Source organism: Vidua macroura, unplaced genomic scaffold (genome assembly GCF_024509145.1).
Source record: "Vidua macroura isolate BioBank_ID:100142 unplaced genomic scaffold, ASM2450914v1 whyUn_scaffold_233, whole genome shotgun sequence".
Taxonomy (NCBI): domain Eukaryota; kingdom Metazoa; phylum Chordata; class Aves; order Passeriformes; family Viduidae; genus Vidua; species Vidua macroura.
Window position 1 is genome coordinate 1 of NW_026530600.1, and position 26346 is coordinate 26346.

General features: G+C 58.0%; 2 protein-coding genes across 2 annotated transcripts; both read right to left on the minus strand.

Annotated features, from left to right (window-relative positions):
• Nucleotides 1-214: 214 nt before the first annotated feature.
• On the minus strand, nt 215-16737 carry HNRNPL (heterogeneous nuclear ribonucleoprotein L; the record flags this gene model as incomplete). Its single annotated transcript, XM_053969536.1, has 12 exons — nt 16487-16737; nt 15116-15234; nt 14220-14457; nt 13061-13146; nt 12054-12150; nt 11185-11257; nt 6014-6085; nt 4813-5105; nt 3475-3596; nt 2096-2300; nt 388-445; nt 215-310 (listed from the first exon to the last, which is right to left on the minus strand). Coding segments are annotated over exons 1-12 (1696 nt in total), but the record flags the coding sequence as incomplete, so codon positions are not given.
• A 1066-nt stretch (nt 16738-17803) lies between these two features.
• PSMD8 (proteasome 26S subunit, non-ATPase 8) lies at nt 17804-25388 on the minus strand. Its single transcript, XM_053969540.1, has 7 exons — nt 25194-25388; nt 24356-24428; nt 23415-23517; nt 22535-22700; nt 20859-20959; nt 19815-19926; nt 17804-18572 (listed from the first exon to the last, which is right to left on the minus strand). The coding sequence occupies exons 1-7, from the start codon at nt 25383-25385 to the stop codon at nt 18435-18437; spliced, it is 885 nt and encodes a 294-aa protein (XP_053825515.1). The 5' UTR covers nt 25386-25388; the 3' UTR covers nt 17804-18434.
• Between the last annotated feature and the right edge of the window lie 958 nt (nt 25389-26346).

Below are 26346 nucleotides of genomic sequence, written 5' to 3' on the forward strand. Positions count from 1 at the left end.
CCCAGCCCCCTCCTCATCCCCCTGAGGCTCCGGGGAAGCCCCCAGCCCCCTCCCCAGCCCCCCTCCCCAGCTCCCCGAGGGTTTGGGGAAGCCCCCAGCCCCCTCCCCCATCCCCCCTAACTCCGGGGAAGCCCCCAGCCCCCCTCGGTCCGGGGAAAGCCCCCAGCCCCCTCCCCAGCCCCCTCCCCAGCCCCCGAGGTCTGGGGGCACTCACTGGGGTTCTTCATCTGGAAGTGGTTGAGGAAGCCGAGGGTCTCCAGGGCGTCGCTCTTGGAGTCCCACTCGAGCAGCCCCGAGGAGCTGCGCTCGCCTGGGGGGGCAGGGGGGCGTCAGGGGGGGCTGGGGGGGGCAGGGGGGGGCTCGGGGACCCCCGCCCCCAGCACTTACTCTTGCCTGAGAACACCTTGACCGAGGAGGGGCGCTTGACGCCGAGCTCGTCGCAGATCTGGGGGGGGACAGGGGGGGTCAGGGGAGGGGGCTCGGGGGGGTTTGGGGGGGTCAGGGGGGGCTTGGGGAAGGGTTTGAGAGCTCAGGGGGGTTTGGGGAGGGGTCCTGGGGGTGTTTGGGGGCTCAGGGCAGTTTTGGGCAGGGGTCAGGGGGATTTTTGGGGACGGGTCAGGGGGATTTTGGGGAGTGGGTCAGGGCACTTTGGGCAGGGGTCCGGGGGGTGTTTGGGGCAGAGTCAGGGGGAATTTTGGGCAGGGGTCTGGGGGGTTTTGGGGGGTCAGGGGTATTTCTGGGTTCAGGGGGATTTTGGGGGCTCAGGGCTCTTTGGGCAGGGGGTCCCGGGGGGTTTTGGGCAGGGCTCAGGTGGGTTTTGGGGGCTCAGGTGAATTTTGGGCGGGGCTCAGGTGAATTTTGGGCAGGGCTCAGGGGGATTTTGGGCGGGGCTCAGGTGGATTTTGGGCAGGGCTCAGGTGAATTTTGGGCGGGGCTCAGGTGAATTTTGGGCAGGGCTCAGGTGAATTTTGGGCGGGGCTCAGTGGGTTTTGGGCGGGGCTCAGTGTGAATTTTGGGCAGGGCTCAGGTGGATTTTGGGCGGGGCTCAGTGAATTTTGGGCGGGGCTCAGGTGAATTTTGGGCAGGGCTCAGGTGAATTTTGGGCAGGGCTCAGGTGGATTTTGGGCGGGGCTCAGGCGAATTTTGGGCAGGGCTCAGGTGGATTTTGGGCGGGGCTCAGGTGGATTTTGGGGGCTCAGGTGGATTTTGGGCGGGGCTCAGGTGAATTTTGGGCAGGGCTCAGGGGGATTTTGGGCAGGGCTCAGGGGGATTTTGGGCGGGGCTCAGGGGTGATTTTGGGCGGGGCTCAGGTGAATTTTGGGCAGGGCTCAGGTGAATTTTGGGCGGGGCTCAGGGGGATTTTGGGCAGGGCTCAGGGTGGGTTTTTGGGCGGGGCTCAGGGGGATTTTGGGCAGGGCTCAGGTGAATTTTGGGCGGGGCTCAGGGGGATTTTGGGGAGGGCTCAGGTGAATTTTGGGCAGGGCTCAGGGGGATTTTGGGCGAGGCTCAGGTGGATTTTGGGCAGGGCTCAGGTGGATTTTGGGCGGGGCTCAGGTGAATTTTGGGCGGGGCTCAGGTGAATTTTGGGCAGGGCTCAGGTGAATTTTGGGCGGGGCTCAGGTGAATTTTGGGGAGGGCTCAGGTGAATTTTGGGCAGGGCTCAGGTGGATTTTGGGCAGGGCTCAGGTGGATTTTGGGCAGGGCTCAGGTGAATTTTGGGCAGGGCTCAGGTGAATTTTGGGCGGGGCTCAGGTGAATTTTGGGCAGGGCTCAGGTGGATTTTGAGGGCTCAGGTGAATTTTGGGCGGGGCTCAGGTGGATTTTGAGGGCTCAGGTGAATTTTGGGCGGGGCTCAGGTGGTGTTTTGGGCGGGGCTCAGGGGGATTTTGGGCGGGGCTCAGGTGGATTTTGGGCGGGCTCAGGGTGAATTTTGGGCGGGGCTCAGGGGGATTTTTGAGGGCTCAGGTGAATTTTGGGCGGGGCTCAGGTGGATTTTGGGCAGGGCTCAGGTGAATTTTGGGGAGGGCTCAGGTGAATTTTGGGCGGGGCTCAGGTGAATTTTGGGCGGGGCTCAGGGGGATTTTGGGGGTGCCACCTCGTAGAAGTTGTCCTCGGTGACGTCGAGCGGCGCGTTGAAGAAGTGCAGCACGTTGCTGGGGTGCTGGATGCGGTTCTTGGCCGCCTGCTCGGGGCGTTGGAGGAAGCGGTTGTTGCGCGAGCCGCTGAAATCCTTGTAGCTGCACGAGCCGTCCTCCAGCCCGTAGGACTGGCCCGGCATGATGGCGTGCTGCTTGGAGACGCTGCGGGGGGAAAAACGGGGGAGAAAACGGGAAAAAAACGGGTCAGAAAATGACAAAAACGGCAAAAATCCACCCAAAAACCCCGAAAATCCACCCCAAAAACCCCCCAGGACTGCCCCGGCATGATGGCGTGCTGCTTGGAGACACTGCGGGGGGGAAATGGGGAAAAACGGGGAGAAAAATGGGAAAAAATGGGAAAAAAGCAGAGAAAAACGGGTCAAAGGGCTTGAAAAAAACCCCAAAAAATCCACCCAAAAACCCCGAAAATCCACCCCAAAAACCCCCCAGGACTGCCCCGGCATGATGGCGTGCTGCTTGGAGACGCTTGGCATGGGGGAAATGGGGGAGAAAATGAGGAAAAACGGGAAAAAATTGGTCAAAAAGTTGAAAAGAAACAAAAAAATCCACCTCAAATCATCAAAAGGCACCCCAAAAATCACTCAGGGGGCCCCCAAAATGTCACAGGGATCCCAAAAATCACCCAGGGACCCCCCAAGAGCCCCCAAAATCACCCCCAGGACCCCCGAGCCCACCAGACGTTGAGAGCTTCTGGTTGAACATGAATCGTTGCTTGGGTTGGGTGAAGGTGGGGAGGGGGTTGGGACCCCCAAAGACCCCCCCAAAAATCACTCAGGGACCCCCAAAATCACCCCAGGGGACCCCCAAAATCACGCAGGGACCCCCTGGGACCCCCCCAGAATCACCCCAGGACCCCCGAGCCCACCAGACGTTGAGAGCTTCTAGCCAAACATGAAGTTGTTGTTGAGGTGGGTGAGGGTGGGGAGGGGTGTTGGGACCCCCCAAAATCACCCCCGGGACCCCCAAAGACCCCCCAGAATCACTCAGGGACCCCCAAAATCACCCCCGGGACCCCCCTGGGACCCCCCAAAACGCCCCCCGGGACCCCCCGAAGCCCACCAGACGTTTGAGCTTCAGGCCGAACATGAAGTTGTTGTTGAGGTGGGTGAGGGTGGGGAGGGGTTGGGACCCCCCAAAATCACCCCCCGGGACCCCCCAAAGACCCCCCAGAGGTGGGTGAGGGTGGGGAGGGGTTGGGACCCCCAAAATCACCCCCGGGACCCCCAAAGACCCCCCAGAATCACCCAGGGACCCCCAAAATCATGCAGGGACCCCCCAAGCCCCCCCAAAACGCCCCCGGGACCCCCGAGCCCACCAGACGTTGAGCTTCTGGCCGAACATGAAGTTGTTGTTGAGGTGGGTGATGGCTCGGTCCACGGCGTAGCCATCGGCCATCTCCACCATGGCCGCGCCCGGCTTGCTCTTCATGAACTTCACCTGCACACACGGGGGGGACAGGTGGGACAGGTGAGACAGGGACAGGTGGGACAGGGGGGACAGGTGGGACAGGGACAGGTGGGCCAGGGGGGACAGGTGGGACAGGGACTTCATGAACTTCACCTGCACACACACGTGGGACAGGTGAGACAGGAACAGGTGGGACAGGGTCAGGTGGGACAGGGGGACAGGTGAGACAGGGGGGACAGGGACAGGTGAGACAGGGACAGGTGGGACAGGTGAGAGAAAGGTGAGGACAGGGACGGGTGGGACAGGGACAGGTGAGGACAGGTGGGACAGGTGAGAGACAGGATAGGAGACACAGAGACAGGTGAGAGGACATGTGAGGGACACAGGGACAGGTGAAGAACATTGGGACAGGTGAGGGACAGGTGAGGGACACTGCGACATGGCACAGACCTCCTGCAGGACCCCCCAAACCCCCCCAGGACCCCTCCCCACCTTCTCCACGTTGCCGTAGAGGCAGAAGACGTTGAACACCTGGTCACAGCTCACCTGGGCCTGCTCCAGCCCCGCTGAGGACCCCCCAAATCCCCCTAAACACCCCCAGGACCCCCCAAACACCCCCAAACACCCCCCAGGACCCCTCCCCACCTTCTCCACGTTGCCGTAGAGGCAGAAGACGTTGAAGACACGGTCACAGTTCATCTTGGCCTGGTCCAGCCCCCCCCAAACCCCACTGAGGACCCCCCAAATCCCCCCCAAACACTCCCAGGACCCCCCCCAAATTCCCCTTTAGGACCCCCCAGGACCCCTCCCCACCTTCTCGACGTTGCCATAGAGGCAGAAGACGTTGAAGACGCGGTCACAGTTCATCTTGGCCTGGTCCAGCCCCACTGAGGACTCCCAAGCCCCCCCAAACCCCACTGAGGACCCCCCAAACGCCCCCCAGGACCCCTCCCCACCTTCTCGACGTTGCCATAGAGGCAGAAGACGTTGAAGACGCGGTCACAGTTCATCTTGGCCTGGTCCAGCCCCACTGAGGACTCCCCAAGCCCCCCCAAACCCCACTGAGGACCCCCCAAACGCCCCCCAGGACCCCTCCCCACCTTCTCGACGTTGCCGTAGAGGCAGAACACGTTGAAGACACGCTCACAGTTCATCTTGGCCTGGCCCAGCCCCCCCCAAACCCCACTGAAGACCCCCCAAACCCCCCCCAAAACCCCCCCAAACGCCCCCCAGGACCCCTCCCCACCTTCTCGACGTTGCCGTAGAGGCAGAAGACGTTGAAGACGCGGTCACAGTTCATCTTGGCCTGGTCCAGCCCGTACACCATGAGCACGGGCGAGTCGGCGTGGGGGCCGTAGTCGGGGGGCGGCGGCGGGGGGGGCGGGGGGTGCCCGTACTGGGGGCCGTAGCGCCCGGGACCCCGGCGGTGCCCACCCCCCACCGGCGGCGGCCCCATGCGCCGGCCCTCGTAGTGCGGGGGAGGGGGCCCGTAGCCCTCGTCGTGGTAGTGGCCGTGGTGGTAGCCACCGTGGGGGCCACCTGGGGGAGGGGGAAAAGGGTCAGGGGGGACCCCAAAGTGGGGGGAGAGACCCCCGAGAGAGAGAGAGACCCCCGAGAGAGACCCCCAAATGGGAGGGGGGACCCCAAATTGGGGGAGGGGGCTCGTAGCCCTTGCTGTGGTGGTGGTAGCCACCGTGGGGGCCACCTGGGGGGAGGGGGAAAAGGTCAGGGGGGACCCCAAAATGGGGGCAGAGACCCCCAAATGGGATGGGGGACCCCAAATTGGGGGAGGGGGGCTCGTAGCCCTCGTGGTAGCCACCGTGGGGGCCACCTGGGGGGGGAGGGGAGAGAGCCCAGGGTCAGGGGGGACCCCAAAAGGAGAGAGGCCCCCCCCCCAGAGCCCCCAGACCCTGAGAGGGGGCACAGCAAAGGGGCAGAGACCCCCAGGGGCAGAGGGAGACCCCAGCCCCCTCCAAACCCCCCCCCAGATTTACCCCTAGCCCCCCAGAGGTGCCTCCAAGCCCCCCAAATCCTCTCCCCCAGCCCCCCAAAACCTGCCTCCATTCCCCCCAAACCCCCCCCAGTCCCCCAAACCTGCCCCCAAACCCCCCCAGCCCCCCAAACCTGCCCCCAATCCTCCCCCCAAACCCCCCCAGCCCCCCAAACCTGCCCCAAACACCCCCAAACCTCCCCCAGCCCCCCCAAACCTCCCCCCAAACCTGCCCCCAATGCCCCCAAACCTCCCCCCAAACCTGCCCCAACCCCCAAACTTGCCCCCAAACCTCCCCCCGCCCCCCCGAGCTGCCCCCAAATCCCCCAAACCTCCCCCCAGCTCCCCCAAACCTGCCCTAAACCTCCCCCCAAACTTGCCCCCAGCCCCCCCAAACCTGCCCCCAGCCCCCCCAAACCTGCCCCCAGCCCCCCAGAGCTGCCCCCCAGCCCCGTACCGTACTCAGCCGGGTGGTCCCCCAGGAGGGGCGGCTGCCGCTGCCGTTTGTTGGGGTTCCCACCGGGGTCTCCTGGGGGGGGGACACGCCCGGCTCAGGGGGGGTCCCAGGGGGGGTCGCAGCTCCCCAGACCCCCCCCCTCCCACCCCCCCCACCCTGGAGAATTTGGGCCCCTCCCGAAGATTTTGGGTGCCCCCCCACACCCCCCCCCCCAAGCTCAGCAAAGAGCCCTCAGGCTGTTAATTAGCCTGGTAATCGCTAATGAGGGTCGCTAATTACCAGCACCGGGTGGGGGGGGGGGGGGTCAGGACGGAACCTGGGGGGGTCAGGGCGGGGGTGGGGGAGGGGTCGGGATCGGAACGCGGCGTTTCGGTCAAATCCTCCCTCCTGGAGAGCTGGCAGGTTTTGGGTTGAAAAGAGCAGGAAAAAGGCAAAGCAAAAACCCCACGAGAGGCAAGGAGGAGACGAGAGGGGGCTACTTACAGGTCCCGGGGGGGGCAAAAAGCTCCTGCGTGCCCCCCGAGGGGGGGGCAGGGGGCTCCTCTTACCCGCGGCTGCTCCCGGCGCGCCCCGGCCCCTGCGGCACAGGGCGAGAGTCACCCAAGGGCCCCGAGCCCCCCCGGAACGGGCCCCGAGCCCCCCGGAACGGGCAGGGCACCCCGGCACCCCCCGGCGGTGGGGGCGCTCCAGGGGCGCTGCTGGAACGTTCCTGGGGTGGCCCTTGGGTGTTCCTGGGGGTGTTCCTGGAATGTTCCTGAAATGTTCCTTGAAATGTTCTTGGAATGCTCTTGGAATGTTCCTTGGGGTGTTCTTGGAATGTTCCTGAGATATTTCTTGGAATGTTCCTGGGGTGGCCCTTAGGGTGTTCCTGGAATGTTCCTTGGAATGTTCCTTGGGGTGTTCTTGGGGTGTTCTTGGAATGTTCCTGCAATATTTCTTGGAATGTTCCTTGGGGTGTTCTTGGAATGTTCCTGAAATGTTCCTTGGAATGTTCCTTGGGGTGTTCTTGGAATGTTCCTGAAATATTTCTTGGAATGTTCCTGGAATGTTCCTTGGGGTGTTCTTGGAATGTTCCTGGAATGTTCCTTGGAATGTTCCTTGGGGTGTTCTTGGAATGTTCCTGGAATGTTCCTTGGAATGTTCTTGGAATGTTCCTGCAATGTTTCTTGGAATGGTTCTTGGAATGTTCCTTGGAGTGTTCTTGGGGTGTTCCTTGGGGTGTTCCTGAAATGTTTCTTGGAATGTTCTTGGAATGTTCCTTGCAATGTTCCTGAAATGTTCTTTGGAACGTTCCCTGGAATGTTCTTTGGAATGTTCCTTGGGAATGTTCCTGAAATGTTCTTTGGAATGTTCCTGGAATGTTCCTTGGGCATGTCCTTGGGGGTGCTCTTGGAAATGTTTCTTGGAATGTTCCCTGGGGTGTCCTTGGGGTGTTCCTGGAATGTTCCTTGGAATGTTCCTGAAATGTTCCTTGGAATGTTTCTTGGGGGTGCTGCTAGAATGTTCTTTGAGTGGTGCTGGAATGTTTCTTGGAATGTTCCTTGGAATGTTCCTGAAATATTCCTTGGGGTGTTCCTGAAATGTTTCTTGGAATGTTCTTTGAGGTGTTCCTTGGAATGTTCCTGAAATGTTTCCTGGAATATTCTCGGAATGCTCCTGGAATGTTCCTGGGGATGTTCCCGGGAATGTTTCTTGGAATGTTGCTGGAATGTTCCTGGGGATGTTCCTGGGGTTCAGCCCCCTGCCCCCAGCCCAGATCTGGTGGGTTTGGGGTTTTGGGAGGTGTCCTGAAAATACTGGGATGTGGTCTGGGAGGTGAGGGAATTCCTGAAACCATCAAAAACTGGCCTTGGATGTGAGAGAATTCCTAAAAATACCCAAAAAATGGTCTCAGATATGAGAAATTCCCAAAAATATCCAAAAAATGGTCTTGGGTGCGAAAGAATTCCTAAAAACACCCAAAAAAATGGTCTCGGATATGAGAAATTCCCAAAAGTATCCAAAAATGGTCTTGGGTGGAGAGAATTCCTGAAAACCCCGAGAACGGGCTCGGGGATGTGAGAAAGTTCCTAAAAGTGCTGGAATTGGGTCTGGGAAGTGAGAGAATTCCAAAAACCATCGAAACTGGTCTTGGATTTAAAGTGTGGTGAGGGAATTCCTCAAAAACCCCGAGGAAATGGTCTGGGAAGGGAGAGAATTCCTAAAAATGACCAAAAATGGGCTTTGAAGGGCAGCTACGGTGAGGAACTGCTAAAAAAAAAAAAAAACAAAAACAACGACCTGGAAGTGGTGAAATCCCTAAAAACCCCCCAAAACAAGACCTTGGAAGTGAGAAATTCCTAAATAAACTCTTGGAAGTCAGAGAATTCCTAAAAAAAAAATCATCTTGGAGTGGAACCAGGCTGTGGAAACGCCTAAACCCACCAGAAATTCCTAAAAATCCCCCAAATCCGGTCTTGGAAAGGAGAGAATTCTAAAAACCAAAGCTCCTGGATGCCAACTGCGCTGAGAGAATTCCTAAAAACCCACCAAAACCGGGTCTTGGAAGTGAGAGAATTCCCAAAAGGTGTCCTTGGAGTGTGTCCATGCTGCTGAATTCCCAAAAATTAAAAACATCCTTGGAGGGGAACCACGGGATTCCCAAAAAACCATCGGAAGTGGCTCCTGGAAGGTGCAGGAAGTTGGTGAAACGCGCCCAAACTGGGCCTTGGAAGTGCCAGAATTCCTAAAAAATGCTCTTGGGATGTGCTGATGTTGAGAGAATTCCTAAAATTCGCCCAAATTGTGCCTTGGAAATGCCAGAATTCCTAAAAAATGTTCCTGGCATGTGTTGATGTTGAGTGAATTCCCAAAAACCACCAGGTTTTGTGTCTTGGAAATGAGAGAATTCTACAAAATGTTCCTGGGATGTGTTGATGTTGAAAGAATTCCCAAAAACCACCGAGTTTTGTGCCTTGGAAATGCCAGAATTCCCATGAAATGCTGTTGGGTTGTGTTGATGTTGAGAGAATTCCTAAAATCCACCCAAATTGTGCCTTGGAAATGCCAGAATTCCTAAGGAATATTCTTGGGATGTGCTGATGTTGAGAGAACTCCCAAAAACCACCGGGTTTGTGCCTTGGAAATGAGAGAATTCCTACAAAAATACTCTTGGGATGTGTTCATGTTGCAGAAATCCTAAAAACCAACGGGTTTTGTGCCTTGAAAATGAGAGAATTCCTAAAAAAATATTCTTGGGGTGTTTCCATATTGAGAGAATTCCCAAAAACCACCAGCTCTGTGTCTTGGAAATGAGAGAAATCCTAAAAAAATGTTCTGGGATGTGTCCGTGGTGCGGAATTCCTAAAGAGCACCGGGATTGTGCCTTGGAAATTTGAGAATTCCTACAAAAATATTCTTGGCATGTGTTGATGTTGAGAGAATTCCTAAAAACCACTGGGTTTGTGTCTTGGAAATGAGAGAATTCCTGAAAAATGCTCTTGGGTTGTGCTGATGTTGAGAGAATTCCTAAAATTCACCCAAATTGTTCCTTGGAAATGAGAGAATTCCTACAAAAATGTTCCTGGGATGTTTCCATGTTGCTGAAATCCTAAAAACCACCGGGGTTTTTGTCTTGGAAATGCCAGAATTCCCAGGAAATGCTGTTGGGTTGTGTTGATGTTGACAGAATTCCTAAAATCCACCCAAATTGTGCCTTGGAAGTGCCAGAATTCCCAGGAAATGCTGTTGGGATGTGTTGATGTTCAATGTTCCCAAAAACCACCGGGTTTGTGCCTTGGAAATGCCATAAATCCCATGAAATGCCCTTGGATTGTGTTGATGCTGACAGAATTCCTAAAACTCACCCAAATTGTGCCTTGGAAATGAGAGAATTCCTACAAAAATGTTCTTGAGAATGTGTTGATGTTGCTGGAATTCCTAAAAACCACCGAATTTGTGCCTTGGAAATGCCAAAATTCCCAGGAAATGCTCTTGGGATGTGCTGATGTTGGGTGTTGATGTTGAGAGAATTCCTAAAATTCACCCAAATTGTGCCTTGGAAGTGCCAGAATTCCCAGGAAGTGCTCTTGGGTTGTGCTGATGTTGAGAGAATTCCTAAAATCCACCCAAATTGTGCCTTGGAAGTGCCAAAATTCCCAGGAATGCTCTTGGGTTGTGTTGATGTTGGGTGTTGATGTTGAGAGAATTCCTAAAATCCACCCAAATTGTGCCTTAGAAGTGAGAGAATTCCTACAAAAATGTTCCTGGGATGTGTCCGTGTTGCTGAAATCCTAAAAACCACCGGGTTTTGTGCCTTGGAAATGAGAGAATTCCTAGGAAATGTTCTTGGATGTGTCCGTGGAGAGAATTCCTAAAAATCACCAGGTTTTGTGCCTTGGAAATTTGAGAATTCCTACAAAAATGTTCTTGGCGTTTGCTGATGTTGAAAGAATTCCCAAAAACCACTGGGGTTTGTGCCTTGGAAATGAGAGAATTCCTGAAAAATGCTCTTGGGTTGTGCTGATGTTGAGAAAATTCCTAAAATTCACCCAAACTGTGCCTTGGAAATTTGAGAATTCCTAGGAAATGTTCCTGGGATGTGTCCGTGTTGCTGAAATCCTAAAACCCACCGGGTTTGTGCCGTGGAAATTTGAGAATTCCCACAAAACCTCCCCAGATCCCACCGGAAGCTCCGGATTTCGCCGCTCCCCGCGGGTTTTTTTGGGGGGGCCCCTCCGGCCCCCCGATTTTTTGGGATGAGTTTTTGGTTTGTTTTTTTTTTTTTTTTTTGGGGAATTTTTTTGGGAAGCGCCCGTGGGTGGTGGATGTGTCCCTCGCCGGGGGGTCCTGCCGGTGGTTTTTGGGGTTTTTTCGGGGTTTTGGAGTTTTTTTTTCCTCTCAGATTTTTTAGGGGGGGTTCCTTGCCCCCCCTCCCGTGTGGTGTGAGGAGGAGGAGGAGGAGGAAGAGGAGGAGGAGGCGAGGCTGAATCAGAGCCGGCGAAGGCCACACCCCCCTGATCCCAAATTTTTTGGAAAGAACCCCCAGTTTTGGGAAGGACACCTGAGACCCCCCAATTTTGGGAAGGACACCTGAGACACCCCCCAGTGTGGGGAAAGATCCCCTGGCCCAGGTGAGCCCAGGTGAGCTCAGGTGAGCCCAGGTGAGCCCAGGTGAGGCCGGGCTGCCTTACCTGTCCCGCTCAGGTTGGGGTTGGTGTAGTCCCAGGTGTCCTGGTCGTTCTTGAACACGTTCAGGCGGCTGGGCTGGGGGGGGAAGTGGGGCACGGGGGGGTTGGCACCTGCCCACCTGTGCCCAGGTACCCCCAGGTGTATCCCCAGGTACCCCCAAGTATCCCCAGGTACATTCCCAGGTGCATCCCCATGTGTTCCCATGTGTGCCACGTGTCCCCTCAGGTGTGCCAGGTGTTATTCCCAGGTGTGCCCAGGTGCTCCCATGTGCCCCCCCACGTGTGCCAGGTGTTATTCCCAGGTGCCCCAGGTACATTCCCAGGTGCCCCAGGTGTCCCCCCAGGTGTTCCGAGGTGTCCCTCCCCCAGGTGTTCCAGGTGTCTCCCCATGTGTGCCAGGTGTTTATTCCCAGGTATTCCCAGGTGCCCCAGATGTTCCCAGATGTCCCCCCAGGTGCTCCCAGGTGTCCCCCCCCAGGTATTCCCAGGTGACCCAGGTGTTCCCGGTGTTATTCCCAGGTGCCCCAGGTGTCCCCCCAGGTGTTCCAGGTGTTATTCCCAGGTATTCCCAGGTGTGCCAGGTGTCCCCCCAGGTGTTATTCCCAGGTATTCCCAGGTGCCCCCCCAGGTGTGCCAGGTGTTATTCCCAGGTATTCCCAGGTGTGCTAGGTGTCCCCCCAGGTGTTCCCAGTGTTATTCCCAGGTGCCCCAGGTGCCCCCAGGTGTGCCAGGTGTTATTCCCAGGTGTTCCCAGGTGTTATTCCCAGGTGCCCCCAGGTGCCCCAGGTGTCCCCCCAGGTGTTCCCAGGTGTTATTCCCAGGTGCCCCAGGTGCCCCAGGTGTCCCCCCCAGGTGCCCCCAGGTGCGCCCACCTTGGCGTACTCGATCTTGAGGGTGCAGCAGCCCGAGTAGATGTCGGCGCCGTTGAGCGAGGCCTTGGCGCGCTGCGCGCTCTGCACCGAGTCGAACGTGCGCCCGTCAAGGAAAGCGCGGCACCGGCACCGGGGGATGCCAACGGCACCGGGGGATTTGGGGGATTCCCAATGGGATCGGGGGATTCCAACGGCACCGGGGCATTCCAATGGGATCAGGGGATTTGGGGAATCCCAACGGGATCGGGGGATTTGGGGGATTCCAACGGCACCGGGGGATTGCAATGAGATCGGGGGATTTAGGAAATTCCAAAGGGATCAGGGGATTTGGGGAATTCCCGATGGCACCGGGGGATTGCAACGGGGCATCGGGGGATTTGGGGAATTCCAACAGCACCAGGGGATTTGGGGAATCCCAACGGGATCAGGGGAATTCCCAAGGGGGTTTGGGATTGGGGGATTCCCAACAGGATCAGGACTGGGAGAATTCCAGTGGGATCTAGGGAATTCCTGACAGGATCTGGAGAACTCCTGATGGGATCAGGATTGGGAGAATTCCAACGGGATCTGGGGAATTCCCGACGGGATCTGGGGAACTCCTGATGGGATCTGGGGAATTCCTGATGGGACCTGGGGAATTCCTGATGGGATCTGGGGAATTCCCGATGGGATCTGGGGAATTCTCGACAGGATCTGAGGAACTCCTGATGGGATCTGGGGAACTCCTGACGGGATCTGGGGAATTCCCAATGGGATCTGGGGAATTCCTGACGGGATCTGGGGAATTCCTGACGGGATCTGGGGAATTCCCGACGGGATCTGGGGAATTTTGGGGTCTCAGCGCGCCGGGCACACGGGGACAGAGCCAGGTGGGGCCACCCGAGCGATTCCGGGGGAGCTGGCACCCCTTGGATCGCCGCTCCCGGGGGGAATTCGGGGCGCTGGGATTTCGGGGGACCCCCCCCCCAGCCCCAAGAGCCCCGAACTCCGTTTGGGATCTGGGATATTCCACCATGGCCTGCACGCCGTTCTTGCGGAAGATGACGATGCGCTGCACCGGCCCGCAGGGGTTGCAGATGGTGTAGAGCACGTCCTGGGGGGGACGGGGGGTCAGGGGCGCCCCAAAACACAGCCCGGGACCCCAAAACACAGTCTGGGACCCCAAAACACAGCCCGGGACCCCAAAACACAGCCTGGGAGCCCAAACACCCACCTGGGACCCCAAAACCCAACCTGGGAGCCCAAACACCCACCTGGGAGCCCAAAACACACCTGGGACCCCAAAACCCAACCTGGGAGCCCAAAACCCAACCTGGGAGCCCAAACCCAACCCGGGACCCCAAAACCCAACCTGGGAGCCCAAAACCCAACCAGGGAGCCCAAACACCCACCTGGGACCCCAAAATCCAAGCTGGGACCCTGAACACCCACCTGGGACCCCAAAAAATACAGCCCAGGACCCCAAAACCCAACCTGGGACCCCAAAATCCAAGCTGGGACCCCAAAAACCAACGTGAGACTCCCAAAACCAAGCTAGGATGTCCCAAAGTCCCACCCCACCATGGTGATGGAGTAGATGGGCTTGAGGATGGTGAAGAGCAGCCCTGGCACTGTTGGTGACCCCCACACTCCAATAAACCCCCAAAAAAACCCCAATAAAACCCAAAAAAAACCCCCAGTAAAACCCCCAAAAAAACCAATAAACCCCAGTAAATCCCCGTTCCCAGCCCTGCTGACCGTGGGGATGGAGTAGATGGGGTTGAGAATGGTGAACAGCAGCACGATGTTGGTAACCCCAAACTCCAATAAACCCCAATTAACCCAAATAAACCCCAATAAAACCCTAGTAAACCCCAGTAAACGCCCGTTCCCAGCCCTGCTGACCGTGGTGATGGAGTAGATGGGGTTGAGGATGGTGAAGAGCAGCCCTGGCGTTGTTGGTAACCCCAAACTCCAATAAACCCCAGTAAACCCCAATAAAACCCCAGTAAACCCCAGTAAATCCCCGTTCCCAGCCCTGCTGACCGTGGTGATGGAGTAGATGGGGTTGAGGATGGTGAAGAGCAGCCCTGGCGTTGTTGGTAACCCCAAACTCCAATAAACCCCAGTAAACCCCAATAAAACCCCAGTAAACCCCAGTAAATCCCCGTTCCCAGCCCTGCTGACCGTGGTGATGGAGTAGATGGGGTTGAGGATGGTGAAGAGCAGCACGTTGTTGACGCCGCGCGCGTCGTCGCTGTCGCCGGGCCGCGAGATCTTCTGGCTGGTGGAGTAGTTGACGAAGGCGGGGTGGCCGGCGAAGTAGATCTGGTTGTCGGCCGCGTAGTTGACGGCGTTGCAGGCGCCCAGGATGTCCTCGAACTCCACCAGGGCCTGCCGCTTCTTCGGCATCACCACCACGTAGCTGGGGCGGGGGACAGCGTCAGCGTGGCGGCGTCACCCCGTGGTGTCACCACCACGTAGCTGTGGTGGCGGCGTCACCCCGTGGTGGCATCGCTTCGTGGTGTCACCCCCACGGGGTGTGACCCCCACCGTGTAGTTCGGACACGGGGACGTTGTCACCGTGGTGTCACCGCCAGCACCTCACCACAGTGACCCCACTGTCCCCATGTCCCAGCACACTGTCCCCAGTGTCCCCATGTCTCCATATCCCCACTGTCCCCGTGTCCCCAGTGTCCTCACCACACTGTCCCCACATGTCCCCATGTCCCCACATGTCCCCATGTCCCCACTGTCCCCGTGTCCCCACTGTCCCCATGTCCCCCAGTATCCCTAGCACACTGTCCCCGTGTCCCCAGCACACTGTCCCCACATGTCCCCACTGTCCCCAGTGCTCTCAGCACACTGTCCCCACAGTTCCCAGTGTCCCCACGTCCCCCACTGTACCCAGTGTCCTCACCACACCGTCCCCATGTCCCCACTGTCCCCATGTCCCCACTGTCCCCATGTCCCCAGCACACTGTCCCCAGTGACCCTATGTCCCCACTGTCCCCATGTCCCCATGTCCCAGCACACTGTCCCCACATGTCCCCACCCCGGTGTCCCCCCCCCCGTGTCCCCACCTGATGGGCCCGAACTCCTGCAGCGCCTCCACCAGGTCGGCCTCCACGATGCCGTCGATGAGGCCGCGGATGTGAACCACGGGCGACGCCGGCGTCTTGTGGGGGTCCTCGTAGTTCTCCTGGGGACACCGAGGGCTTGGGGACACCCCTGGTGGGCTTGGGGACACCGAGGGCTTGGGGACACCTCTGTTGGGTGTGGGGACACCGAGAGCTTGGGGACATCCCTGCTCAGTTTGGGGACACTGAGGGCTTGGGGACATTGGGGGGTTTGGGGACACCCCCGGTGGGTTTGGGGACACCCCCAGTGGGTTTGGGGACACCGAGGGCTTGGGGACATTGGGGGTTTGGGGACACCGAAGGCTTGGGGACACCCGTGCTGGGTGTGGGGACATTGAAGGTTTGGGAACACCCCCGGTGGGTTTGGGGACATCCCTGCTCAGTTTGGGGACACTGAGGGCTTGGGGACATTGGGGGTTTGGGGACACCCCCGGTGGGTCTGGGGGTCCCGAGGGTTTAGGGACACCGAGGGTTTGGGGACACCGAGGGTTTGGGGACACTCCACAAGCACGGGGACGCCCCCCGACCCCGCAGCTTTGGGGCCGGGCAGAGGAAAAACGGGACCCCCTGCACCCCTTAAAAGTTAACTTCATTAAAGCAGCGTTTTACACCCGAAACATTCCCTCCCGCTAAAAGCTTACCCCCCAATATTTACCCCCTCAGAAACGATCTTTTCCCCCCACCTAAGCAATTATCCACCACTATTTATCCCCTCAGAGATTTTTTAGTTCTTCGCAGTTTTTATCCCCCGATATTTAACCCCTCAAAAAACATTTTTCACCGGCTCTCAATTATTATTCCCTATATTTAACCTCCTCAAAGAGAATCTTTTGCACGCCCTCAGTATTTATTCCCTCAGAAAAGATCTTTTACTCTCACTCAGTATTTATTTCCTCAATATCTACCCCCTCAGAAAACTTTTTATCCGCTCTCTGTACTTACTCCCCAATATTTACCGCCTCAAAAAAATACTTTTTACCCCTCCCGATATTTACCCCCCAAACGGGATCTTTTCCCCTCCCTCAGCCCTTCCCGCCATATTTGTCCCCTCAGAACCTCTCTCCCCACATTTTCTGCCCTCATAAAAATCTCTTTCTCCTCCTCAGCTGCTCTTTCCCCTCTTTACCTCTCATGAGGGTTTCCTACGCCCCCTCAGCCCCTCCCGCCATTTCTGCCCCCTCACAGGAGCTCTTTTACCCCCTCAGCCCCTCCCGCCATATCCACCCCCCTCACAGCGTTCTTCCCCCCGTCAAGGGGCTGTTCTGGCCCCGCTCCCCACACCAAACCCCTTCCCCGCTTTCCCCCGTCTCTCACCGCTCCTCCCGCTCCGGCGCCGCCGCCCGCGCCCCCCGGCCCGCCGGGCCCGTGAGGCGGCGCCTCCGCGCTCTCGGTTTTCAGGCGTTTAGGGGCTCTCCCGCCCTCGCCGCCGCCACCGCCGCCGTAATATCGGCCCGAGCCGCCGCCGCCGCCGCCCGTCGCCATCTTCCCCATGTCGGTTCCGCGCCCGCCACTCTCGGCGCCCTGAGGACCTCGCCACCGCCGCCTCGACATGGCGCCCCGCTCCGCCGTCCCGCCCACGACACGCCCCCATTGGCCCGCCCACGCGTCAATCAAGGCGATCCGGCCATCCCATTGGCTGATGCCGTTCCCGCCGCACCCGCGACGCCGCACGCCGTTGTGATTTGCCCGGTCACAGAAAGAACCCCGCGCCTATTGGTCCGCTGAGCTGCCCATCAGCGCGCTCCTGAGAATACCATTGGCCGCCGCGCGCAACGGTCCGCCCGCCCACCGCGCTGATTGGAGGAGCCGCTGCCTGTCAGGGCGAGGCCCCGCCCTTCTTCTTGTCCAACCCGCAGATCCCGCCTCCCTCTTCCCACAGCGCCCTTCGGCCGCGGCGCCCCCGCCATTGCCGCCACGAGACGTCGATCAACATCACCCGGCCGCCATTGGCTCATCTCCAGGAGCCCCGGCCTCTGTTCTCTCCCACCGGGCATGCCGCTCACTCATTGGCTGATCTGCACGTCGATCAACGCCCACGCCCTCAGCGGCGCGCTCCGATTGGTCGATTTGCTGGTGTTTTCGCTTGGGATTGGCCGGCGCGTGTGAGACGTTCCTCGCTCCTCAGAGTTACTGCAGGAGCTACTGGGAGGGCACTGGGGTTAACTGGGAGGGCACTGGGATTAACTGGGAGGGCACTGGGATTAACTGGGAGGGCACTGGCGGTAACTGGGAGCACTGGGCCGTCCCCCTCCCGTCCGCACGGCGGCGCACTCCCTCCCCCCCCCTCATCTCAACTCCGCCCCCTCGCACGCTCATTGGCCACACGCCCCGCGCCTCCAACCAATCACCGCTCTCCTCTCATTCTCGCCATTCACCACCCAATCATCTCGGCCCTTTCATTCGCGCCGGTCACATGGGCGCGCCTATTTTTGCTGGGGAGCGCCTCGACCAATCAGCGCGAGGCGCGGGCGCTCTCAGCCAATCAGGAGAGAAGGGGCGGGGCTTCGCCGTGAGGGGATGGCACCGCCCCCTCCCCAATTCGGGGGTCCCGGAGCCCCCCGGGAACGAAACGGCCCCGAAATGGCCCCAAAATGGCCCAAAACGAGCCCGAGCCGCCCCAAACCGCCTCACTCCAGCTCCAGCACTTTATTGGAACAACATCTTGGGGTTCGTATTTTTGGGGAGGGGGCTCAGCCCCCCCGGTTCTACCCAAAAAGGGGGTGCGGGGAATGGGGGGTCTTCAAATCCCCCCACAAAAGAACATTTGAAATCGCTAAACCTCCCGAAAATGTGGGGAAATGGGAGTTAAAAGGGGGATTTGGAGGTGTTTTGGGGTGGTCTGAGGGGGTTTGGGGTTCCCACATCAAGACTCTCCTCAAAAATGCAACAAAATTGAAGAGAAAATGGGAATAAACGAGGATTTCGGGGGTCCCGGGGGTTTCAGAGAGCATCCCCCAGAACCCCTTTTAAACATTCAACCACCCCCCAAAAACTACTTCAACTCTCAAAACCACAATAAAATAGAGAGAAATAAGGAAAATAAACCGGGTTGGGGGAGATTTTGGGGAGGGGTCCTAACGTGGGGGATAATCTTGGAACAGTTAAACCCCCTCCAAAAAAAAAAAAACCAAAACAAAAAACCACTTTAAACGTTGCAAACCCCCAAAAAACACAGAAAAAAAGGCGGAAAATGGCGGGATAAAGGCAAAAAAAAAGGCGGAAAAGATGGGGAGGAAGGGGAAGCGGAGGGAAGTTGTGTTTGTCAGACGATCATCTCCAGCTGCCGGGCGTACTCGATCACCTGCGTGGCCAGCTCCGTCGAGGGGATCGGGGGGTCCTCGGCCTTCTGCTGCCGCCCCCCGAAGCTGTAATAGTTGGAGGGGCCCAGCACCCAGCCCCGCTGGGGGAAAAGAGGGAAAAAATGGAATAAAAAGGGGTTTGGGGGGGGTTTGGAGGGGGTAAGAGGGGGTTTGGAAGGGGTAAAAGAGAGTTTGGGGGGGATTTAGGGGGGGTTTGGGGTGGGTTTTGGGGGGTTTGGGGGGTTGGAAGGGGTAAGAGGGGGTTTGGGGGGGATTGGAAGGGGTAAAAGAGAGTTTGGGGGGGATTTAGGGGGGGTTTGGGGTGGGTTTTGGGGGGTTTGGGGGGGTTGGAAGGGGTAAGAGGGGGTTTGGGGGGGATTGGAAGGGGTAAAAGAGAGTTTGGGGGGGATTTAGGGGGGGTTGGGGGGGATTTTGGGGGGTTTTGGGGGGTTTGGGGGGGTTGGAAGGGGTAAGAGGGGGTTTGGGGGGGTTTGGAAGGGGTAAGAGGGGGTTTGGGGGGAATTTAGGGGGGTTTGGGTGGGTTTTGGGGGGTTTTAGCGGGTTTGGGGTGGGTATTGGGGGGTCTGGGGCAAATATTGGGGGGTTTGGGGTGGGTATTGGGGGGTTTGGGGGGATTTAGGGGGATATTGGGTGGTTTGGGGTGGGTATTGGGGGGTTTGAGGCGGGGTACTGGGGGGATTTAGGGGGATTAAAGGGGGTTTAGGGTGGATTTGGGGTCTTTCAGGATGTTTTGGGGTATTTCAGGGAGTTTCAGACCATTTTTTGGGGCGTTTCACACCGTTTCGGGGTATTTTGGGCTGTTTCACACCGTTTTTGGGTCGTTTCACACCATTTTTGGGTCGTTTCACACCATTTTTGGGTCGTTTCACACCATTTTTGGCCTGTTTCACACCGTTTTTGGGTCATTTCACACCGTTTTTGGGCTGTTTCACACCGTTTTTGGGCTGTTTCACACCGTTTTTGGGTCATTTCACACCATTTTTGGGCTGTTTCACACCGTTTTCAGGCTGTTTCACACCGTTTTTGGGTCATTTCACACCGTTTTTGGGGCGTTTCACACCGTTTTCGGGCTGTTTCACACCGTTTTCAGGCTGTTTCACACAGTTTTTGGGTCATTTCAGACCGTTTTCGGGCTATTTCACACCGTTTTTGAGGCATTTCACACCATTTTTGGGTTGTTTCACACCATTTTTGGGTCATTTCACACCATTTTCGGGCTGTTTCACACCGTTTTTGGGTCATTTCACACCGTTTTCGGGCTGTTTCACACCGTTTTTGGGTCATTTCACACCGTTTTCGGGCTGTTTCGGGGTGCCCCGTACCTTCTTGGCGTAGTCGGTCATCTTGCGGGGCGAGGAGAAGAACAGGATCCGCGCGGCCTCGGGGAACAGGATCCGCTCGTAGGCGGCCTCGATGCAGCCCGCGATCTCGTCCCTGGGGGTTTGGGGGGATTTTGGGGGGTTTAGGGGGGATTTTGGGGGGTTTAGGGGGGATTTTGGGGAGTTTCAGGGGGATTTTGGGGGGTTTGCAGCCTCGATGCAGCCCGCGATCTCGTCCCTGGGGGATTTGGGGGGTTTAGGGGGGGATTTGGAGGTTTCAGGGGGATTTTGGGGCATTTCAGGGGGATTTTGGGGGGTTTCAGGGGGATTTGGGGGTTCCAGGGGGATTTTGGGGCATTTCAGGGGGATTTTGGGGGGTTTAGGGGGATTTTGGGGAGTTTCAGGGGATTTTGGGGAGTTTCAGGGGGATTTTGGGGGGTTTAGGGGGGATTTTGGGGGGTTTGCAGCCTTGATGCAGCCCGCGATCTCATCCCTGGGGGTTTGGGGGGTTTAGGGGGGATTTTGGGGGAGTTTCAGGGGGATTTGGGGAGTTTCAGGGGGATTTTGGGGGGTTTGGGGGATTTTTGGGGGGGTTTGCAGCCTCGATGCAGCCCGCGGTCTCATCCCTGTGGGGGATTTTTGGGGGAGATTGGGGGATTTGAGGGGAGTTTGGGGGGGTCAGAGAGGATTTTGGGGGATTCAGGGAGATTTTGGGGGCTTTGAGGGTAAAATTGGGGGGTTTGAGGGGAGTTTGGGGGAATATTGGGGGGTTTGAGGGGGAAATTGGGGAATTTGAAGGGGGAATTGGGGGATTTCAGGGGGATTTTGGGGTTCAAGAAGGATTTTGGGGTGATTTTGGGGGGTTTTGGGGTCCCTGACCTGATGGTGTCCAGCAGGATGTCGATGAAGAAGGTGGAACTGTGCCCAGCTGAGGGGTTTGGGGTGGTTTTGGGGCAGTTTTGGGGATCTTTCAGGGGAGATTTTGGGGTTCCAGGGGGATTTTGGATGGATTTTGGGGTGATTTTGGGGGGTTTTGGGGTCCCTGACCTGATGGTGTCCAGCAGGATGTCGATGAAGAAGGTGTAGCTCTCTGCTGGGATGTTGCCCTTGGCCAGGAACACTTTGTTGTAGCTGCCCTCCATCAGGTACTGGGGAAAAAAAGTGGGGAAAAAAACACCTCAAAAATGGGCAAAACACCCCAAAAATGGGAAAGAACACCCCAAAGTGGGGTAAAACACCCCAAAAACGCCCCAAAAACGGGGTAAAACACCCCAAAAATGCGTAGAATATGCCAGAAATGCTCCAAAAATGGGGGTAAAGCACTCCCAAAACAGGATAAAACACCCCAAAATTTGGCAAAATGCCCCAAAATGGGATGGAACACCCCACAGTGGGGTGAAACACCCCAAAAATGGGGTAAAGCACCCCCAAATCGGGGTCAGAACACCCAAAAATTCTCCAGGGACGTTCCCAAACCTGCACCAGGACACTGCCCTGGAGTCCAGCCCCAAATCCCCCACCCCAAATCACCCCAAATCCCATAAATCCCCCCCAAATCCCATAAATCCCCCCCAAAATCCCATAAATCCTCCCCCAAATTCCATAAATCCCCCCCAAAATCCCATAAATCCCCCCCAAATCCCATAAATTACCCCAAAATCCCCCCCAGACCTGCTCCAGGGACACGGGGTGCCGGATGAACAGGTTGCCCAATCCCATAAATCCCATAAATCCCATAAATCCCATAAATAAACCCCCAGACCTGCTCCAGGGACACGGGGGTGCCGGATGAACAGGTTCCCCAATCCCATAAATCCCATAAATCCCACAAATCCCACAAATCCCATAAATCAATACCTGCTCCAGGGACACGGGGGTGCCGGATGAACAGGTTGCCCAATCCCATAAATCCCATAAATCCCATAAATAAATCCCCCCAGACCTGCTCCAGGGACACGGGGGTGCCGGATGAACAGGTTGCCCAATCCCATAAATCCCATAAATCCCACAAATCCCATAAATCAAGACCTGCTCCAGGGACACGGGGTGCTGGATGAACAGGTTGCCCAATCCCATAAATCCCACAAATCCCATAAATCCCACAAATCCCATAAATCAAGACCTGCTCCAGGGACACGGGGTGCCGGATGAACAGGTTCCCCAATCCCATAAATCCCATAAATCCCACAAATCCCACAAATCCCACAAATCCCATAAATCAATACCTGCTCCAGGGACACGGGGTGCCGGATGAACAGGTTGCCCAATCCCATAAATCCCATAAATCCCACAAATCCCATAAATCAATACCTGCTCCAGGGACACGGGGTGCCGGATGAACAGGTTGCCCAATCCCATAAATCCCATAAATCCCATAAATCCCACAAATACCTGCTCCAGGGACACGGGGTGCCGGATGAACAGGTTCCCCAATCCCACAAATCCCATAAATCCCATAAATCCCACAAATACCTGCTCCAGGGACACGGGGGTGCCGGATGAACAGGTTCCCCAATCCCACAAATCCCATAAATCCCATAAATAAATCCCCCAGACCTGCTCCAGGGACACGGGGTGCCGGATGAACAGGTTCCCAAATCCCACAAATCCCATAAATCCCACAAATCCCACAAATCCCACAAATACCTGCTCCAGGGACACGGGGGTGCCGGATGAACAGGTTGCCCAATCCCACAAATCCCATAAATCCCACAAATCAATACCTGCTCCAGGGACACGGGGTGCCGGATGAACAGGTTGCCCTGGATGTCGGGCGCCGGGAGCCGCTCCAGCTCCGTGTGGAACTCGGCCACGCGGTTCTGGGACAGCAGGAACAGCAGGTTCAGCCCCAGCAGCTGGTGCCGCGACGCCGACTCGGGCAGCTCCTCCCTGCGGGGTTCCGGAACGTTCTGAGCCCCCCAGGGCCCCCCCAGAGCCCCCCCAGCTCCTCCCTGCGGGGTTCTGGAACGTTCCGAGGGGTTCTGAGACAGCCCAGTGCCCCCCAGAGCCCCCCCAGCTCCTCCCTGCGGGGTTCCGGAACGTTCCGAGGGGTTCTGAGACAGCCCAGAGTCCCCCCAGTGCCTCCCTGAGGGGTTCCAGAACATTCTGAGCCCCCCTGAGCCCCCCCAGCTCCTCCCTGCGGGGTTCCGGAACATTCTGAGCCCCCCAGGGCCCCCCCAGCTCTGCCCTGAGGGGTTCCGGAACGTTCTGAGCCCCCCCAGTGCCTCCCCGAGAGGTTCCAGAACGTTCCAGGGGGTTCTGAGCCCACTGAGATCCCCCCAGAGCATCCCCAGAGCCTCACACAGACCCCAGAGACCCCAAAGCCCCCACAGAGACCCCAAAGCCCCCAAGAACCCCCCCAGAGCCCCCCAAAGACCCCCAGACCCCCCCAAAGCCCCCCAAGAACCCCCCAAATCCCCCCAGACCCACCCCAGAACCTCCCAAAGCCCCCCAACCATAACCCAGAGCCCCCCTGAGCCCCCAAATCCCCCCAGAGCCCCCCAAATCCCCCCGAAACCACCCCAGAACCCCCCAAAGCCCCCCTAACCATAACCCAGAGCCCCCTGAGCCCCCCAAAGCCCCCCCAAATCCCCCCGGGCTCACTTGTAGTCGAAGTAGTAGCACTTGAGCTGCGCCATGTAGCGCTCGAAGGAGGGGATGTCCTTCCTCAGGATGCTCCACTGCGCCCCGATCTCCAGAATGTCCCCTAAAAACGGGGAAAAATGGGAAAAATGGGAAAAAACGGGAGTTTGGGGGGGTTTCGAGGGGATTTGGGGGGGTTTGGATGGGATTTGGGGGGGTTTAAGGGAGATTTTAGGGGGAATTTCCTTCCTCAGGATGCTCCACTGCGCCCCGATCTCCAGAATGTCCCCTGGAAACGGGGGAAAATGGGGAAAAAAATGGGAAAAAAATGGGAAAAAAATGGGAATTGGGGGGTGGGAAAGGATTTGGGAGGGGCTGGGAAAGATTTGGGGGGAATTTGGGTCAGATTTGAGGGATTTGGGGCTGAATTTGGGGGATTTGTTTTAAGATTTGGGGGATTTTGGGGCAGATTGGAGGAAAAACTTGCACAAATTCAGGGCTGTTTTTTGGGAATTTTGGGAGGATTTTTGGGAGATCTTTGAGGGGATTTTGGGGGATTTTTGGGAGATTTTTGGGGTGTTTTGGGGGGATTTTCAGGGCGTTTGTGGAGAATTTTTGGTGTGTTTTTTGGGGGATTTTGGGGAATTTTTGGGGTGTTTTAAGGGGATTTTTGGGGTGGTTTTGGGGGAATTTTTGGGGTATTTGTGGGCGGATTTTTGGGGTCTTTTTGAGGGGATTTTGGGGAATTTTTGCGGTGTTTTTGAGGGGATTTTGGGGAATTTTTGCGGTGTTTTTGAGGGGATTTTGGGGAATTTTTGGGGTGTTTTAGAGGTGTTTCTGGGGTGTTTTTTGGGGTGTTTTTGGAAAGTTTTTGGGGTGTTTTTGGGATGTTTTTGGGGTGGTTTTGGGGGTGTTTCTGAGGTGTTTTTTGGGGTGTTTTGGGGTGTTTTTGGGGCACTCACGGGCCAGGATCAGCTGCTGCTTGGTCATGGCCGAGCCCGAGGTGGGGAGGAAGTTCAGGTCCAGCAGAGCCACCTGGGGGGGTTTTGGGGGGGCCCTGAGGAATTTGGGGGATCCTGGGGGGGTCTCCGTGCCCCCCCCCAGCCCCGACCCGGCCGCTTCATTAAAGGTTCGGCGCTAATTAATGGCTCAGCGTTAATTAATGCCTCGGGGTTAATTGGTGTTGACAGGAAATGACACAAAGGGGGGGGGGGGGTTGGGACACCCCAAAAACCCCGGGACCCCAAATTCCGCTTTAATTCCCCCAAAGTCGGGGATCCCCCAGGCCCCCAAAATTCCCCCAAATCCCCCTCAGCCCCCCTAAATCCCCCCAAAACTCCCCTAAATCCCCTCAAACCCCCCAAAAATCCCCCCAAACCTCCTAAAACTCCCCCAATTTCCCCCCTAAACCCCCCAAAATTCCCCCAAATCCCCCCTAAACCCCCCAAATCCCCCCTAAACCCCTAAAAATCCCCCCAAATCCCCTCCAACCCCCCCTAAAATCCCTCAAATCCCCCTCAAGCCCCGCCTAAACCCCCCAAAATTCCCCCAAATCCTCCCCAAACCCCTTCAGCCCCCCCCAAATCCCCCCAGTCCCCCCCCAAATCCCCCTCAAACCCCTCTAAATCCCCCCCAAAACTCCCCCAAATCCCCTCAAATCCCCCCTAAACCCCCTCAAGCCCCCCTAAACCCCCCCAAATCCCCCCTAAGCCCCCTCAAAACCCCCTGCCCCCCCTCAAACCCGCCCCAAACCCCCCCAAATCCCCCCCAAACTCCCCCCGGTCCCCCCCCCCCCCTCACCTTCAGCCTGCCCAGCGCCTCCCCGCACTTGGCCAGGTTGGGGCTCTTGCGGCCCCACTCGCCCTTGAGCTGCTCGTAGAGCCCGGCCGCCGCCCTGAGGCCTCCCCCGGTGCCGCCCGGGCCCCCCAGGCCCGTCCCGGTCCCCCCCGGGCCCGTCCCGGCCGCGGCCCCGGCCCCGTTCGGCACCGCCATGACTGCGCGCCTCGCGACACTGCCGCGCGGCCGCCCGCGCTTGGCGGCCGTCGCCCGGCAACGCGCCGCGCGCCTTTACGGCGCCGCCCCGCCCCACCCCTCCCGCGTTGCCGAGGCGACCGCCGAGGCCCCGCCCCCCTGGCCCCTCCCCTCCCCGCGCGCTTTACGGCCCTCCCGGGAGATGCCGCCGTGGCGACGCCGTGCGGCGGTAACCATGGTAACGAGCGCTTCGCGGCGGCGCTTTACGGCGGGCCCCGCTTCTGAGGGGGGGCCCCGCGGGGGTTTGGGGTCCCTGGGGCGGTTTTGGGGGTCCCCGGGGTGTTCTTGGGGGTACACAGGGTGATTTTGGGGGTCCCCGGGGCGGTTTTGGGGTCCCCGGGGTGATTTTGGGGTGCCCGGGGTGGTTTTGGGGGTCGCAGGGCGGTTTTAGAGGTCTCCGGGGATGATTTTGGGAACACCCGGGGTGATTTTGGGGTCCCCGGGGCGGTTTTGGGGTCCCCGGGGTGATTTTGGGGCTCCCCCGGCGTCTTTGGGCACTTCCGGGACGGTTCCCATGGCAACGCCGCCCGGCCCCGCCGGTCGCCATGGCGACGCGCCGCGCTTTGCGACAGCACCGTCCTTTGCGACGTAAAGCCTCAGCCGCGCGCTTTACGGCCGGAGCCGGGAGAGGGAACGGGGAGGGAAAACGGGAGTGACGTCATCAGGGCCGGGGCAATGACGTCACTGGGACAGCGTGTGATGTCACGGCGCTCACTCACAGCCGGAGCCGCGTTTTGGGGTTTTTTTTGGTGGGTTTTTTTTTGGGTTTTTTTTTTTCCATTTTTTATTTTGTTTTGGCTTTGGGGGTTTTTTTTGGTTTTTTTTTTTGTTTTGTTTTTGTTTTGTTTTTCCGGGGGGCGCCCCTCCCCCCACCCCACACCCCCCCACCGCTCCCCTCCCCCACCGCGCCCCTCCCCCCGCT